The 16,265-nt window shown below is 36.1% G+C and overlaps 2 protein-coding genes across 2 annotated transcripts in view; one reads left to right on the top strand and one right to left on the bottom strand.

Moving 5' to 3' along the window:
- Positions 1 to 3,319: 3,319 nt before the first annotated feature.
- Positions 3,320 to 16,223, bottom strand: UBA5 (ubiquitin like modifier activating enzyme 5). The gene is made up of 12 exons (XM_034994747.1): positions 16,005 to 16,223; positions 14,631 to 14,676; positions 14,428 to 14,517; positions 10,837 to 10,946; positions 9,317 to 9,403; positions 8,589 to 8,673; positions 7,543 to 7,647; positions 7,243 to 7,370; positions 5,204 to 5,339; positions 4,837 to 4,912; positions 4,591 to 4,697; positions 3,320 to 4,038 (listed from the first exon to the last, which is right to left on the bottom strand). The coding sequence occupies exons 1-12, from the start codon at positions 16,163 to 16,165 to the stop codon at positions 3,955 to 3,957; spliced, it is 1,215 nt and encodes a 404-aa protein (XP_034850638.1). The 5' UTR covers positions 16,166 to 16,223; the 3' UTR covers positions 3,320 to 3,954.
- Positions 16,192 to 16,265, top strand: part of ACAD11 (acyl-CoA dehydrogenase family member 11) — a 101,265-nt gene continuing 101,191 nt past the window's right edge. Inside the window, exon 1 of the mRNA XM_034994739.1 lies at positions 16,192 to 16,251. The gene's annotated coding sequence lies outside the window, so the exon portion shown is untranslated. The remainder of the gene's footprint in view (positions 16,252 to 16,265) is intronic.

The raw sequence follows: 16,265 nt of genomic DNA, 5'->3' as shown, positions 1-16,265 counted from the left end.
GACAGTCTCCTCTTCTTTCTTAAATGGCCTAAATCTCTCTTCATTTATCTCAAACTCAGATTAGCCTATTTTATATTGAAAATGAAATATGTTTTACAGGTTTTATAAAAGTTGTCACATTTTGGTTTTGTGCCATTTATGTATTTATACATAATAAAACCTTCAATTTTAATACCTTTAAGATTCCAACATATTAATTATAAAGGTGAAAGATATAACCATACTTCACTGTTTTAAAAAAAAAGTGCAATTTCAAGGTTTTTTTTCCCACTTCAATTTATACAAGAGAGTTGTAGTTACATAATTAATACTTTGAACATTACAAAAAATACTTGAAAAATATCCATACTGAATAGTTTGCTCAAATTAAGTTTTGGCGGGGTGCCTGGGTGGCTCAGTCGTTAAGTGTCTGCCTTCGGCTCAGGTCATGATCCCAGGGTCCTGGGATCGAGCCCCACATCAGGCTCCCTGTTCCACAGGAGGCCTGCTTCTCCCTCTCCCACTCCCCCTGCTTGTGTTCCCTCTCTCGCTATCTCTCTGTCAAATAAATAAATAAAATCTTCAAAAAAAAAAAGTTTTGGCAACTTTATTGGGTTTTGGTTAATGTTCTGTAAGGCTTGGCTACACACAGGGTGGTCCATGAACTGGGATCATCAGTATGAAAAATTAGCTTATGAAAAATTAAGACTCTAGAGCCTCTCCTCAGACCTACTAAATCAGAATCTGCAATTTGACTAGATCTCCAGGTGGTTCATATGCACCTAAGTTTGAGAAGCAATGGTCTAATTTTAAGGCACTATAGTGGTCACTTAGAAGAATTTGGCAGGATCTTATAAAATGAGCATCCTTCTTCCCCTTTTGAGAGAAGTTCAAAAGGAAAGAAGATAAAATATGACCATAGTACATCTTTCTGGGTTTGCCAGCTATGAAAGGTACAAAGTAATTACATTCACAAATTACCATACACTGCTTTCAGAATTAAGCTACTAAAGTTTAAAATTTGATTATCTGGTAATATAGTAATTTAATACACTATTATAAGTAGTATATTAAGTTTAATGCCTTTAAAAAAACTGCTTTAGGAAATAATCTGAGATTAATGTTCTAGAAGAACCCTGAAAAAAGAAAACAACAGCAAAAGAATAATAGGCCTTTATTCTTTGTTCCCACAAAATTTGGACTTGAAAAATATAAGTGGAAATATAATAGTATTCAAAGTGATTTATGGTAAAAATTCATTAATTAGTTAGGGGTTGAGGACTCCATATATTTCATAAAATTTAAGTTTAAATATTCTTTTGAAGCTGCATTTTGATCTTACTTATTGTACTACCAACTCAAATGTTTTCATGTAAAGTGTCTACTTAAAAAGCTAAAAATAGGGGCACCTGGGTGGCTCAGTTGGTTAAGTGTCTGCCTTCAGCTCAGGTCATGATCCTGGAGTCCTGGGATCAAGCCCAACATTGAACTCCCTGCTCAGCAGGCAGTCCGCTTCTCCCTCTTCCCCTCACCCCCGCTCGTGTTCTCTAATAAATAAAATCTTTAAAAAAAAAAAAAAGCTGGGACAGACATCTCTTTGTATTTGAGGTTCTCAAATAGAAATATGTTCACATTGATACACACCTTCACGATGAAAAAGGTAGCTTTCAGACAATTACATCTGAATTGGTAGGAACCAGATAATGGTAGTTGTAGTTAATTTTCATTAATACTTTGCAGAAAGAGAAATATGGAAAAAAACTGCAATTGGAGGGTTAAATCTTCCTTAATATTCTTAAATGGTTATTACCATTTTGTGTTGATTCAGTGTGTTTGTAGGTTTTCAAGGAGTATTTTTATGTGAGAAAACCTAGGATGCATATTCTTTTCACTACATAAAACATTTCAGTGGTACATAAATTAACTTCCCATTCACAATGGGGAAGGGGTTAAAGCTGAACATATTGTTTTACTGCAATTTAGAGCCTTTGTGCTATGGCAATTTGGTGAGTGTGTTTCCTTCTTTCACATTAGAAACAACAGTTTAAAAATATGGTCAAGCACTACAGATTTATTTAGTACTATAAAACTCGGTGATGATTAATTTCTCAAAATTGGCTACTGTATATATGTAAGTTTTTATGGCATACAGACGTTAAGAGAGCACTCCAGGTAGCAAAAGATACCTGTTACCAGATTTTTTTCTGGTAAAGTCATCCAACTATTTTTTAATGGAAGACATTAGACAAATTAGATAACTTAGTAATAGTTGATAACAGTATAAGACACCAGCGGTGTACAGTGCCATGTTAAGAGCAGAACAAAGGTGAGTTCTGGCTATTATACCTCATCAAACTATACAATTTTTAAATTATAAGCAAAGTGTAGTCGTGTGTTCAAGCCCCGTGCTGGGTTCCACGCTGGATGTGGAGCTTACTTAAAAAAAAAAAAAAAATTATAAGCCGAGCCTTACCAAATCAGTATACCAGATATTCCAAAAGAATGGGGTTATTATAAGAAAAACTACATTTCTTTTTTGAAGTTCAAAACCTCTCGAGTAACTAGAAAAAACTACTTTACAGATGAATTCACTATTTCTTTTTTAATGGCAAATGATCTACCAGGGCAACATAAATAAGTTTCAAGGCTACCATCCCCCTACTTTCCTGACCTTACTCTAAACAGAAGAATCACTATATGATTCTAGGATCTCAAAGCAAATATACTGAACATATTTGATATTTGGGACTTTCTGAAATCAGGTTTTAGAACTTTATTTTACAAATGGAAATTGCATTTTTCATTTTGTACTAACATTTCTTCTCTAGAGATACAATTTATTCATTCATACCTTCAAAGTAAAAAAAATCACCAAAACAGAAGATTAGCATAGCATAGTTAACATTCTACTGATAATGGTTACACGTGCATATTTTTCATTGGTCTCCAAACCACTGGGAATTTAACTAAGGCTCTCTTAAGCTTTCATTATTTGTATGCAACTTTAGAGAAAACCAGTTTATCAGTTTATAATTTAGTGGTCATGATCAGGGTAAATGATACTCTTCTAGTGAATAAATATATGTCAGTCATTACAGACGTAATTTAGGTCTCTTTTATGCCAATACAGGACAACTATCTAATTATCTAGAAAATCAAATTTAAATGAAGTACTCAGAAGGTAGCCCATTTGATGGGTATAATCTAGATGATCTTAAACTAAATTTATTCCTTACTCCTCAATAAAGTGCAGTGATTCCAGATATATGTTCTACACATGCAAGGACTTCTTTCCTTGGTCAGGGCAGAAATATAATAATCTGTACTTCCTCAAAGTACCTTTATTTGTTTATCCATGAAGAAAGCTTACTTTATTTGCATTTGTCTTGTTTTGAATTCACAGGTTTACAAACTTTTCCGATGACTACATTTTAGCTTGTATTTAGGAAACATTTGAGAGGATATTTTTTATTTTATAGATTATTTTAAATTCACTGTTGGCCAAGTTAGTAATAGTGGACAGTTTTCTTGTAGAGAGAGATTTTAAATACAATGAGTAGATACCTGCTAGCTCTAATCAATTGGATGTACCTCCTGTCCTTTCCCTGTATTTGAGAACCACATACTACTTTATTATCCATGACCTTGGGCAACAGACCACAAAGGATTACCGGAAGGAAAACAAATATAGCATCATATTGGTCCTTTCTTCCCACCCCTCCCAAAAGGCCAAAGCATTTCAGTGGCTAAGTTTTCAAGTTTTCTTAACTAGAATGAAACATGAGTTTTAGGAATTACTGATTTAGTTGAAGGGAAAAAAGCTCCAAACAACACTATATTCAAGAAGTATAACAATTCTGTGAAGATTATGTATCAATTAATGTTGCCCTAAATTCTGTCAGTTTTTAAATGATTTTTTTACTTGCAAGGGAATAGGCTTAACCTCAGGAAATAAAATATAGGTCAGTCCATTATCTACATATTCTTCATCTTGGTCATAAGGTCTTCCAAGCTTTCACCAGAATCTTCCACAGTTACCTCAGCTACAGAATCTTCTTGCTATCAACAAATGAGGGAAACATAGTGAAAAAATAACCATATAAAATTTGTGATGCTTAGGAATATATAATCACTAAGTTTTAACCATGTTCAACTAGTTTACAAAGTAAACTTTAAGAAATACGCCTTCTAATTTTTAGGACAGACAAAATCCTTTACTTTCCCCACCAATCTTTTGATTTACAAGACAGTAATTTCAATATTCTTGAGATCTCTACTGCAGTGGTATTTTTAAATGGTATTAACGGCTAAAATGCTCAATATACAAAAATGTTATTTTCATTTAATCAAAATCTACTTTACCTGATCCATTCATGAGTCAATAACACTATTTTAGGTCTGTGTTTCAAAGAGTTTAAAAGGCACTATGTCTATTTCCACATTAACACTGAACACCTTCTCTTACCCGTCTTAATGCCATTATATATAATGTAAAATATCTAAAACAGTAAATACTGCATTGGCATTATAAAATAGGATGAAGATGAAAGAAGATAAATAAACTTTCTCTTATATAACATTCACTTACGATAAATCAGATTTTGGACGTACCTTTTTAGGAATTGTGTATGCCACTGTAATTCCTTCGGGTAAGTCAGGAACCGGACCTGAGGAATTTTTCAGTTCCTCTTCTGAAACCTCGGATACCAACTCAATACCTGTAGAGTTAAATTTGATCTTACAACAGTTTTCAAGGAACTTATAAGCAATAATTACTCAGAATTTGTATAATTATAATTATATTCCCTTCCGTAAGAGATCTGACACTGCCATTTCAATTTATGAAAGAATTCCTACCCCATTCATTGTCTTCATGTATTATCTCTTCCTCTTCTTGAGCAGCCTCCTGTTTGGGCAGTGCGGCTACCTTTTTCTGTAGAAATCAAACAGTATCAAAGTGTTCTTACTCTCAGGCCTCTGAAGCATTGAGCAAGAATTCAGGCAGGCTTTTTACTTTACCAAAAGCAAGAAAGGACTTCAGAGAGATTTTTTTACTTTTGAAGCATGGTGAATTTTCTACTAACATTTCCACCTTAGAGATACCATAAAAAAAACTTTCAAAAATCCAGAATCCATTTATCTTGTATTCCAAATCTAAATAACTGTTTTAAATTATTGTCCAAATAATATGATCTCTCATACATTCTGATGGATTGATGTATACCTTATATTCTTCCTGCTGCTTCCTGCAATTTCTGTCATCACACTGAGGATTTGGCTTCATGGACATAGTAGGAAAAAAATCCTGCATTGCATTATATCCAAGGTAAAAACTAACAGTACCAAAATTTAACAGAAACCTAGAAAAACAAATCAAAGTACACTTAAATAAATAAGCCATAAAAGTATTAGAAATAATTGAATTTTTAAAAAATGGTATTGAAGTACATAATGATTTTTGTAACAAAACAGCACCTTAAGTACTGATGTCAAATTAAAATGTGAAGAATCCCTGAGATATGGTACTAAATCTAACTACTTTAAAAGTTTTTATACACAACTTACTTTAAAGTTTACAATCTTAAATACATAGCTCAGTGAAATTTTCCAAAAGTCTTCACCCATGTAATCACTACCAGATCAAAAACAGAACATTTCCATGGGCCATAAAGCTCCCTTGTGCTCCCTACCAGTCAAATCTAACTCCTTTTAGAAGCTTATAAGAGGGGCGCCTGGGTGGCTCAGTTGGTTAAGCGACTGCCTTCAGCTCAGGTCATGATCCTGGAGTCCCGGGATCAAGTCCCGCATCGGGCTCCCTGCTCGGCAGGGAGCCTGCTTCTCCCTCTGACTCTCCCCCCTCTCATGTGTTCTCTGTCTCTCTCATTCTCTCTGTCTCAAATAAATAAATAAAATCTTTAAAAAAAAAAAAAAGCTTATAAGAGGAAAAAAATCACATATAAAATACAAACAAAAGGAAAAATATTTGCAATGAATGTTAATATATAACAAGACAAAAAACTGACCAAATGATATGAAGCAGACAATTCACAGAAAAATATAAGTGCTCACCCCTTTCCATAAACAACTGAAAATTAAAATGAGATACCCATTTTTTTCACCCATGATATTAACAAAGATTAAAAAGTCTGATGATACTCAGTGTTATCAACCAGTGTGGGTGAACCAGGTACTCCTACACTGTGATAGAAATGTATATTTTTGGAGTAGAAATTTAGTACTGTCTGTTAAATATTGCATAAAGTCAGAAATTCCACTTCTAAAAATTCATAAGAATCATGCAAGATGTTGTCTGCAGCATTGTTAAAAAAAGCAAAAAAAAAAATCTAAGTAGTTTTAATGTCCATCAATAAGGGGCTGGCTAAATAGGACACATCCTTAAGAGAACAGTTTATAACCATGATTTCCGCCCCTCATCCTTTTTGTAGCATACTATAAAACGTTTTGTTTAGATAGGGCCTGCTAAAGTTTGTACGGTTTGTATGGTTGTGAAGTTTTCTTATATGAACTAGCCCTAGACAGTTGCCTTGAGAGTTCTCATGTATGCTTTTTACAGTTTTTTTGCTGGTAGCTGATGGTTCTGATATCAGGGTGCCTCTCTATATCATGCTGCAACTTGTTCTTATTACATTGGACGGTTAGGAAACATAACAAAGCTTACTAAAGTTGTAAAATGAGAAAAAAAAAATGGCCTGAGATAGAGAACACCTAAAGGGGTTCTGGTTTTAATAAAGTGTGAGTTGGTTCAAAAACCCTTTGACATTAATTTTAGCTGCAAAGAAATCTTTGTTGCTATAGTTTAGATGGTGTGGTTGCTGCATATCTGTTTTTGGATAGCAGAGATAATTATCCTCATTAATGTTTAATCGCATTCATATTTTTAGTAAGAATTAAAGAAGTGTATTTAATGCCCTTTGGTCAAAACTGCAGAGATTTAAATCATTTGGTTAATACTTCATATATAAATACACCAGTACCACTGTACCATTTAACATGAGCTATTCCAAATACAGAGTAACATATGTGTATTAATATGTATGCTTATATTTAAATTAGATATACTAAGAAGTATGTAAATTAAAAGTACATATATATTATACATATTTGAAAAACTTATTTATATTTAAAACTAGATTTTTAAAAAACTGAATACTTAGCTGGTAATTCCAGTATTTGAAATGCTTTATGAAATACATTTTTATCAAAAACAACCAAGACTACTCAGAAAAATTAGCCCTCACTCACTTTAACACATTTTGTACTAAGATCCCAGCAACCACTCCCATAGTGGTAGGAAGACTGGCTGCACAAACACCTTCTCGTTTCAGAGTCTTTTCATCAATATTTGCAGCAACTACAAGTGGTGGAGCACACTATATGAAAAAGAATGAAAGAAAATATATTCAAAACAAAAGGAAAAGAGTATAACATACTCAAAATAGTATTCCATCTCAAAGTTTGTTTTTTCTTTGAATACATTTTCAATACCCCTAGGAACTCTAGTACTTAATAGTGAAAAAATAAGCCAAAATGAATCACACATACCGCAAAACAAGCAGATTCTCCAGGAATTATGAGCTGTATATGCCCTGAAACTGCATTTTCACTGACCCCAGACTCCATCCACGTTTGCCCAAGTTCATTACAAGCCTTGGTAAAAAACAGGTGAAAACATAAGAAAGAACATAAAAAGAAGTAATTTAGTGTAAGTTCTTTTCATTAAAAATTGGAGTTTAACTAAATGGATTACCAAGGGTTTTTTAAATTTTTCAAAAGAGGAAAGTTATGAATAGTGGAATTCCTTGGCAAATGCCACTCTATTTAAAAAGTAAATTGACAGGGGTGCCTGGGTGCTCAGTCATTAAGCGTCTGCCTTTGGCTCAGGTCATGATCCCAGGGTCCTGGGATCGAGCCCCACATCAGGTTCCCTGCTCCGTGGGAAGCCTGCTTCTCCCTCTCCCACTCCCCCTGCTTGTGTTCCCTCTCTCGCTGTGTCTCTCTGTCAAATAAATAAATAAAATCTTTTTTTTTAAAAGGTAAACTGACAGCATTTAAGTAAGCAGTCAATAAATATCTATTTAATTAAATTGAATCATGAGGCTTATTGGATTTCCTATTAAAGTAAAAATTCATTTTTCTAAAATAATTTCAGCAACAAAAAACTGCAAAATATCTTCTGAAAAATTGAAAACATAGCAATTCAAAGATTTTTATTTCTGAGAAACCAGGTTTGTAGGCATTTTATATTTATATCTTTACTTAAAGTAATAAAAGTTAAAACCAATGCTGACATAGAGTTAAGACATTTTAAGGTAGTCATTTATTTTAAAAATTGTACAACAGAAGTATCTACTATTTTATAGTTTCCTCTACTGGCATAAGAGAGAATAGGATACTGAAACATAAGCCATACCAGCAAGGCTAGACAGATCCCACAGCTATTAGAATAAATTTCAAAAGTAGGGTAAGAAATAATTAAAAATTAACAAAACACATGAGGTCTTAAATGCAGAACTATTCTTAAATGCAGAACTATACAAGAAAATAGATAAATCCATGAGTGTAACATCTTATACAATAGGAATACTTACTGTATTTATTGTCATCCGAGCTTCAAAATTGTCCACACAGCTAAGAACTAGGTCAACAGGTTTTCCCTCTTCTAATCCACCATTACTAGGTAAAGAAAATAAATTTATTTGGAAAAAAAAAATCAGGGCACAAAATACACTCTAATTAGACTGTAGTTGTTCAGGCACACATTTATTCTTTCAGTAAATGAGTACAATTATGACATAATATTTAATATTAAAGATCTAGTATGTATTAAGTAGCTAATATGAACATCAATGATACATTACTTTGCCTAGAAGGCACAAGAAGTATAAAGTCTATTCACAAAAGTTACCATTTCCCTATCAGCTTTCAGACTTTTATCCATGTTTCACTCCAAATGTAAATCTAATAAAAATTGAATATATTCAAAATCTCAGTGGTGTTACAAAAGTCTGCAGAAAACCACTTTTACATAGAAATATAATTTAGAACACAGAACTTATAATTGAGGATCCCTTGTTCTATCATTATAATTACAGGGTTTTAGGTTTTTTGGTTTTTTTATTGTTGTTACTACTGTTTTTTGGACAATATTTACTTTTTACTGAGCTCCTAACACATAGAGATCACACAAAAATTAACTATTTTAAAAACATATCGAATCTACCAACTCACTGAGTTAAAAATCAGTAGATTTTATTATTAATAATACTTGTTTAACTGAGCTGGACACCGTGCAAAATATTCATAAATAAAATTTTACCTTATTCTATCCATGAAATGTTGAAAGTTTTCTACTGTGGTTATATTGTAGTTGTGTACTTCAAAAAGAACATCAGGATTAATGTTCCTAAGAGGGAAAAAGGGAATGATTATTAAACTACTGGTAGGAATACTAAGTGAAAGCAGGAAAAAGCTGAGAAAGATCATTCAATAAAGGTTAGAAAAATGGAATTCAAGCTATTCAAAGAAAATCCGAAGCCCTCTTCTACTTCCTTTGACCCACTTCAAGGACTACATTCAAAGCCTGTTGACTGCAGGATTACACAAATGTTCCTACCATGTATGTTCTCAGAATTAAGCCTTTATCACCTCTGTGAGCTACAGCCTAGCCTGACAAAAGAGCTTCTTTGTTCCTTATTTAATTCAGTGCAAGTATGTTTGAGGCCACAAAGAAACTTCTTTTTTTTTTTTTTTTAAAGATTTTATTTATTTATTTGAGAGAGAGAATGAGAGACAGCACGAGAGGGAAGCGGGTCAGAGGGAGAAGCAGACCCCCCGCTGAGCAGGGAGCCCGATGTGGGACTCGATCCCGGGACTCCAGGATCATGACCTGAGCTAAAGGCAGTCGTTTAACCAACTGAGCCACCCAGGCGCCCCGAGGCCACAAAGAAACTTCTTAGTAAGGGTTGGCAAAGTATGGCCCTTGGGCCAAATCTGACCTACCACCTGTTTTTTTTTTTTTAAGTTTTTTTTTTTAAGATTTTTTATTTATTTATTTGACAGAGAGAGACACAGCGAGAGAGGGAACACAAGCAGGGGGAGTGGGAGAGGGAGAAGCAGGCCCCCCGCTGAGCAGGGAGCCTGATGCAGGGCTCGATCCCAGGACCCTGGGATCATGACCCGAGCCGAAGGCAGACGCTTAACGACTGAGCCACCCAGGTGCCCCACCTACCACCTGTTTTTATGAAGTCTGCAAGCTAAGAACGGTTTTTCCTTTTTTTAAATGGTGGCAGAAAAGAAAAGAACAGTATTTCATAACATGCTAAACTTACATGGAATTTAAGCATCAGAGTCCATAAACAAAGTTTTATTGGAGCACTGCCATGCTCATTCATTTTTCTATTGCCTACAGCTGTTCTCGCACTACCACTACATAGCTGGGCAGTTTCATAGTTGGCCCTCAAAGCCTAAAATATTTACTATCTAGCCCTATGCAGAAAAGGGTTGCCAACCCTGTTCCAAGAGGTAAGACAATTTGTATAAAACCTGCATTTTTATGGAGAAAAATTTATACATTAACTTTTTTTTAAGATTTTATTTATTTATTTGAGAGAGAGAGAGAGCACGAGAGGGGAGAGGGTCAGAAGGAGAAACAGACTCCCTGCTGAGCAGGGAGCACCATGCGAGACTCGATCCTGGAACTCCAGGATCATGACCTGAGCCAAAGGCAGTCGCTTAACCAACTGAGCCACCCAGGTGCCCCAAATTTATGCATTAACTTATACAAAATGCACAAACTAAGTTTCACTAAATATAGTCTTTAATTGTTATTCCATTTACCTTAAAGTATATTCAGCTGCTTGAACTTTACTTAATCCTGCTTGATGAGGCTGGAAGAAAAGTCTATTCATATTGGCCAGTTCCACCTTGTCATAGTCAAAGAGTAGCAACTAAAATGAAAACAGTGGTATTTTAATGAAAAACATACTAAAATATAAACTAAAAATAACAAAGAAAAATCAGTGGACTTCACATTTGATGGGTTTAACAGTTTGACAGTAATAATATTAGCTAATTCTAAAATACTAGGTACCATATATTAACTCATTTAATGCTCATATAGGTATAAATGAGACAACTACGGCACATACCCCAAAGTCACTCAGCTAATATATATGAAAATGGGATTCAAATTCAGGCATTCTCAACCCAGCATCTGCACCTGAACCATAACACTTACTGCCTCTCTAAATGATTCACTGAGAAATCAATGTTTATTCCATTTCATTCTAATCCTTTACTAAAGGCCAAGAACACATTAGATAGATGAAATTTTAAAATAACAAATGTCATAAATTAAAATTATAGTATAACATGACTCCTTTTGTGACTATGACACCATTCTTAACTCGTGGCTAAAATGTGCTCACCCCAAACAGAATTACTAACCAGTAAGTTAATTGTTGTTTCCTTCTATGTATTTAGGCATAACAGCATTTCTCACACTCACACACTCATACATACACCTTTTTAAAGATCCCATTTCTTATCAGTAAGAAATTATCAGGTTGCACTGAAATATTTCCAAGGTCCCTTCCTTCATCTAAAATTCTGTAACTTTGTAACACAATTCTCAGCATCCCAGATTTAAAAAAAAAAAACAAAAATGGGGGGAAAGGCCAGGGCAGGGTGAGCACAGAGGCAAAGGCTACAGCAGTGGTTGAGGGGGGCTGTGGCTTGTGGTGCACCATCCTGTGCACAGCTAAAATTATAAAAAAAAAAAAGGGGGGGATCTTATTAACAACAACAAAATTAACCCAAACTACAGAACAACACCTAGGTAACCCTTTATATCTTGCTAGAAAATACATCACCCCTGTCTGCCCTCTATGATAATTTTCTGAGTCAAAACAAAATATAGCTTATTTCGGCTCATTAGACAGTATTTATTAGGTCAGGCCAAGTATTAAATATGAGTCTTCAGCCTCATAGCTGGTTTATAAGTTAAGGACATCTCAAATTTGGGGTTAGGAGATATGAGTTGTAGCTCTGTCACTAATTAGCTCTGATCATGGATAAGTCACTCTCTTTTTAGGCCTGTATCTTCATCTGTAAAATAATGCAGCGAATCTAGATCTGGTGATCCAGGACACCGCAAAAGGGGTAAAAAGTAGGCTGAGTCTCCAATGCTCCACTTCCCTATTTAACCATGAATTAGCTTCTTCTTTATCTGTTTTACATAATGAAAAGTTTTGAAACTTAAACCTATGCAGATCCTTAACTTACAAACTTGAATGCACACTGGAATCACTACGAGAGTTTTAAAAAATACTGATGTCTGGGTCCCATCCCCAAAGATTGATTCTATTCCACTCTGGATATCAAAAATTTTTTAACTTCCCAGGTGATTCTAATTACAGCAATATTTGATAACCACCGTTCCAGAGCCCTGCTACTCAAACTGAGGCCTGGGCTAGCAGCATCAGTATCACCAGGAGCTTGTCAGAAATACAGGGGCACTGCCCCAACTTTAATATGCATATGAATCATCTGGAGTTTTGTTAAACAGATTCTTAATTCAGCATGCCTGGGGGGTGGGGCCTGGGAGTATTCATTTCTAACAAGCTCCCAGGTAATGCTGATGCTACTACTTAGGGCATCTGACTGAGTAGCAAGGATCCAGCAGTTCTTAAAAAAATCCCCCCAGAACATCAGAATCACCTGGGGATTTAAGACAAATTCAAATCCTTAGGTCCACTCGAAACCTAAAGAATCAAAACCACCGGGATAGGGCCTGGCCATCTATGTCTCAAGAAGCCTTCCAAGTGATTCTCAAGCACACTCAAACCATGGAGACCCATAATCTCCATGATCTCTACTATCCTAGGTCAATCAGCCATGGTTCTTATGTCAACTATAAGCAATTGTTGGCTGGCTTTTGTAAACTTCCTGAAAGACTTTAACATGTTAATAAACATTTTTAGTATTTTTGTGTTGCCTTTTCTATACTGATAAATGAGTGCCAACTTTGAAACCACTTTCTTTTAAGAATTTGGGGGATGGGGGCACCTAGGTGGCTCAGTCGATTAAGTGTCCGACTCTTGATTTCAGCTCAGGTCATGATCTCAGGTTCCTGAGATCAAGCCCCACACTGGGCTTGGTGCTCAGTGCAGAGTCTGCTTGTCTGCCTCCCCGCCCACCCACCCCCTAGCTTGCTTGTGCACGGGCATGCACTCTCTCTCTCAAATAAATAAAATCTTAAAAAAAAAAAGAATTCGGGGGCATGGGACAGACCAACATATTAAAAAGAGCTGATAAACTTTGTGGGGAAAAATGCTTGCTTTGTCAAATGACAAATAAAAGAGGGGGAAATCAATTGTGGAAAGCTTTGGTATTCCACCACTAGGAATCTAACATCACAGACTTTAGCTTTACAAATCTGAGACTGGTATAAAGTTCTCTCTCCTTTCTACCCACAACCTAAATCAATTTTAGAAAAAAAGTGAAAAAAAAAAAGTACAGATTAAAAAAAAAATCTTAGAGCATTCTCCATTTCAATTTTAAGAGTAAGAAGGGTATTTTCTAACTAGAAGTTTGTATCTCTTAATCCTCTTCACCTATCTCACCCATTTTCCCACCCACCTCTCCTCTGGCAACCACCAGTTTGTTTTCTGTACTTAACAGTCTATCTTTCGTTTGTTCATTTGTTTTGTTTTTTAGATCCCACATATAACTGAAATCATGTAGTATTTGTCTTTCTCTTATTTCACTTAGCATAATACCCTCTGGACCATCCATGTTGTCGTAAACGGCAAGATTTTATTTTTTTATAAGGCTGAGCACAACATAAGGAATATAGTAAACAATATTGCAATAATGTTGTATGGTGACAAGTGGTGACTGTACTTATGAGCACTGAGTAATGTATAGAACTGTTGAATCACTCACTGTGTTGCAAACCCAAAACTAATACTATATGTCAACTACAATAAATTTTTTAAAATATTTCTAAATAAGTTAATAAAGGGCAACTATTTTTTGAAAAAAAAAAAGGTACATGCTTTCTAGTCCATTTGTATAAAGCATGTTTAAAAAATATTTGTTAGATGCCTGTGTTTCACACACTATCAATTTAACAGCCTTCTCTCCTAAGCTTCTATATCTAAAACATTTAAGCCCAAATTGTAACATATATTATCCCAAACACAAAATTCCTGAACAAAATTTAGATATTCCTTGTTTTATCAGCATTAATATCAGCTTCCATTTGGGTGGGGTTGTGTCTTAACTCCTGTGGGTAGAAAGAACAATATGAATAAAGACACCACAAATCAATAAACCATTAATAAGAGAAAAATTCCTAATTTATACCTGATTTACTCCAGAAGTGAGTAGTTTCCCATTATGACAGGCAAAGAGAAATGTTTTTACCTTACCAATGCCACATCTTGTCAGCATTTCGGCAGTCACACTACCAACTCCACCGACACCTACTATTGCTACAGCAAAGGTTCGAATTTTCTGTGAAACGCAAAATTATATATTTGTTGGTTAACTTTTTCATCAAAAATGTCATCAGAAATTATTTTCATTTACTGAAACCATCTTCAAAAACTTGGAAAGGTTTACCATACCTCATAGTCGCTTACAATTCCCATTCGTTTCAATGCCATCAGGCGGCTTAAAACAAAGAAAAAATGTTTTAAAGCTTACAATCTTTTAATTATGATACAGGTAAACACATCATCACAGAAAAACACGAACTCAATCACTATTAATGCTTTAAAAGAAATCTTTCAGTTGGCTTTTACCAGATGAAATTAAGTCACCTGGGCAGTTTTAAAAACACTGAATACCCTTCCAGGTGTAGCCTGCGCAACAAGATTTTTTTTTTTTTAAATGCTCCTCAGATATTCTAATGGACAGCCACAACTGAAAACCACTGACTTAAATGTTAAGTGTACAGATGAGATAGGTCAAAGTGAAATTTCAACATATTTCTGTGCTTTCTTAGCATATGTAAATATTTCATATTTAACACCCGGATTTAATGTTTAACATAGTTGTCTCCACCCATAATGGATGGTATCTACTTTTAGTAAGGACCTACTGCACGCCAAGGACTCTTAAGAGAGCTACTTTACCTAGTTACTGTAAAGTTTTTAATATATACATTTAAGCCTATACACATATACATAAAATTCCCATTCGTTTACACTTTAAAGAGTCAAATAGTTCTACCAGGCTTGCTAGGAAATTCTGCAGTCTTCTGGCCCCGACCGTCCTTTTCCTCTCCTCATTTTCAACTGTTACTAACAAATCTCTAAATAGCTCGCCAACGTTGTTACCTCTGGATTTTCAGTTTTAGGTATTATCTGAAGATTTCACTGGTACCATTGGTCCCTGCGATACACAAGTATTTCCCATGGTTGCTCAGCTACTAAGAGCTAGGATCTGAATCCAATCGGTCGGGCTCTAGAGTCCTTACTCTTAGAACCACTGCACTATATTCAGCCAGCTGAAAGGACAGGAGCGAGCAGGACTGGTCCAGTCGAACAGCTTTAAAGCAAGCTAATCCTGCTCTCCCCAAGTCCCCAGTTCTGAAGTACTGAGAAGCCTTTATGAAACTCGAAGTTTGATGCTTAGGGGGTTTTACATTTACTGTCATCTTCTGAAAGTTATTACTATCAGCTTTGTGCAGAACGAGGGAGACGTGGACGGGGCATGAGGGAAACCGGACGCGTATCCTCAGCAGGCCGGGGAGCGGCACCATATGGCTGATTCATTCGGGTTTTGGTGGGTGTGGGTGTGTATTTTTTTAAGAGGAAGACCACCTTTCCACCACTACTAAGACTTGGCCTTGCGCGTCTGGGAGCGGGACCCCAGCACAAGAAGAGGAAGGCGGGGAGGCCGTGTTGAGCTTGACAGGAAGGGAGCGCCTCACTCCTGACCACTCGCAGACCTTGATCTCACCCCCTTGCCCGCCCCCGACCCGCAACGCAGGTCACCTGTAGGGGTTGGAGTCCACCACCTCCGGGCTCATCTTCTCGATGCGGACCCGGCCGCCTCCTCCGTCGCCGCCCCCCACAGCTCGCCGACTTCTCTCCTGTGCCAGTTCCCGCTCCAGCTGCTCCACCCGCTGCTGCAGCCGCTCCACGGACTCGGCCATGGCTGGGACCCCGGCGGCCAACGCTCCCAGCCCCCGCCGCCGCCGCCGCCCCACGCTGCTAGGCCTGCAGACCCCGCCAGGGGTAGGTGAGGAGGCACGT

The sequence above is a fragment of the Mirounga leonina genome, unplaced genomic scaffold (genome assembly GCF_011800145.1).
Source record: "Mirounga leonina isolate KUSES-001 unplaced genomic scaffold, KU_Mleo_1.0 Mir_115, whole genome shotgun sequence".
NCBI classification, from domain to species: Eukaryota; Metazoa; Chordata; class Mammalia; order Carnivora; family Phocidae; genus Mirounga; species Mirounga leonina.
Note: the sequence above shows the minus strand (reverse complement) of the source record. Positions and strands in the feature narration are given on the sequence as shown.

Excerpts from the sequence above, each read along its gene's own strand:
- UBA5 (XM_034994747.1), bottom strand. The coding sequence starts at position 16,165 with ATGGCCGAGTCCGTGGAGCGGCTGCAGCAGCGGGTGGAGCAGCTGGAG. Across the intron at positions 14,677-16,004 it reads GTGGACTCCAACCCCTACAG|CCGCCTGATGGCATTGAAAC; the intron begins GTGACCTGCGTT and ends CTTTGTTTTAAG. Across the intron at positions 9,404-10,836 it reads GCAGCTGAATATACTTTAAG|GAACATTAATCCTGATGTTC; the intron begins GTAAATGGAATA and ends TTTCCCTCTTAG.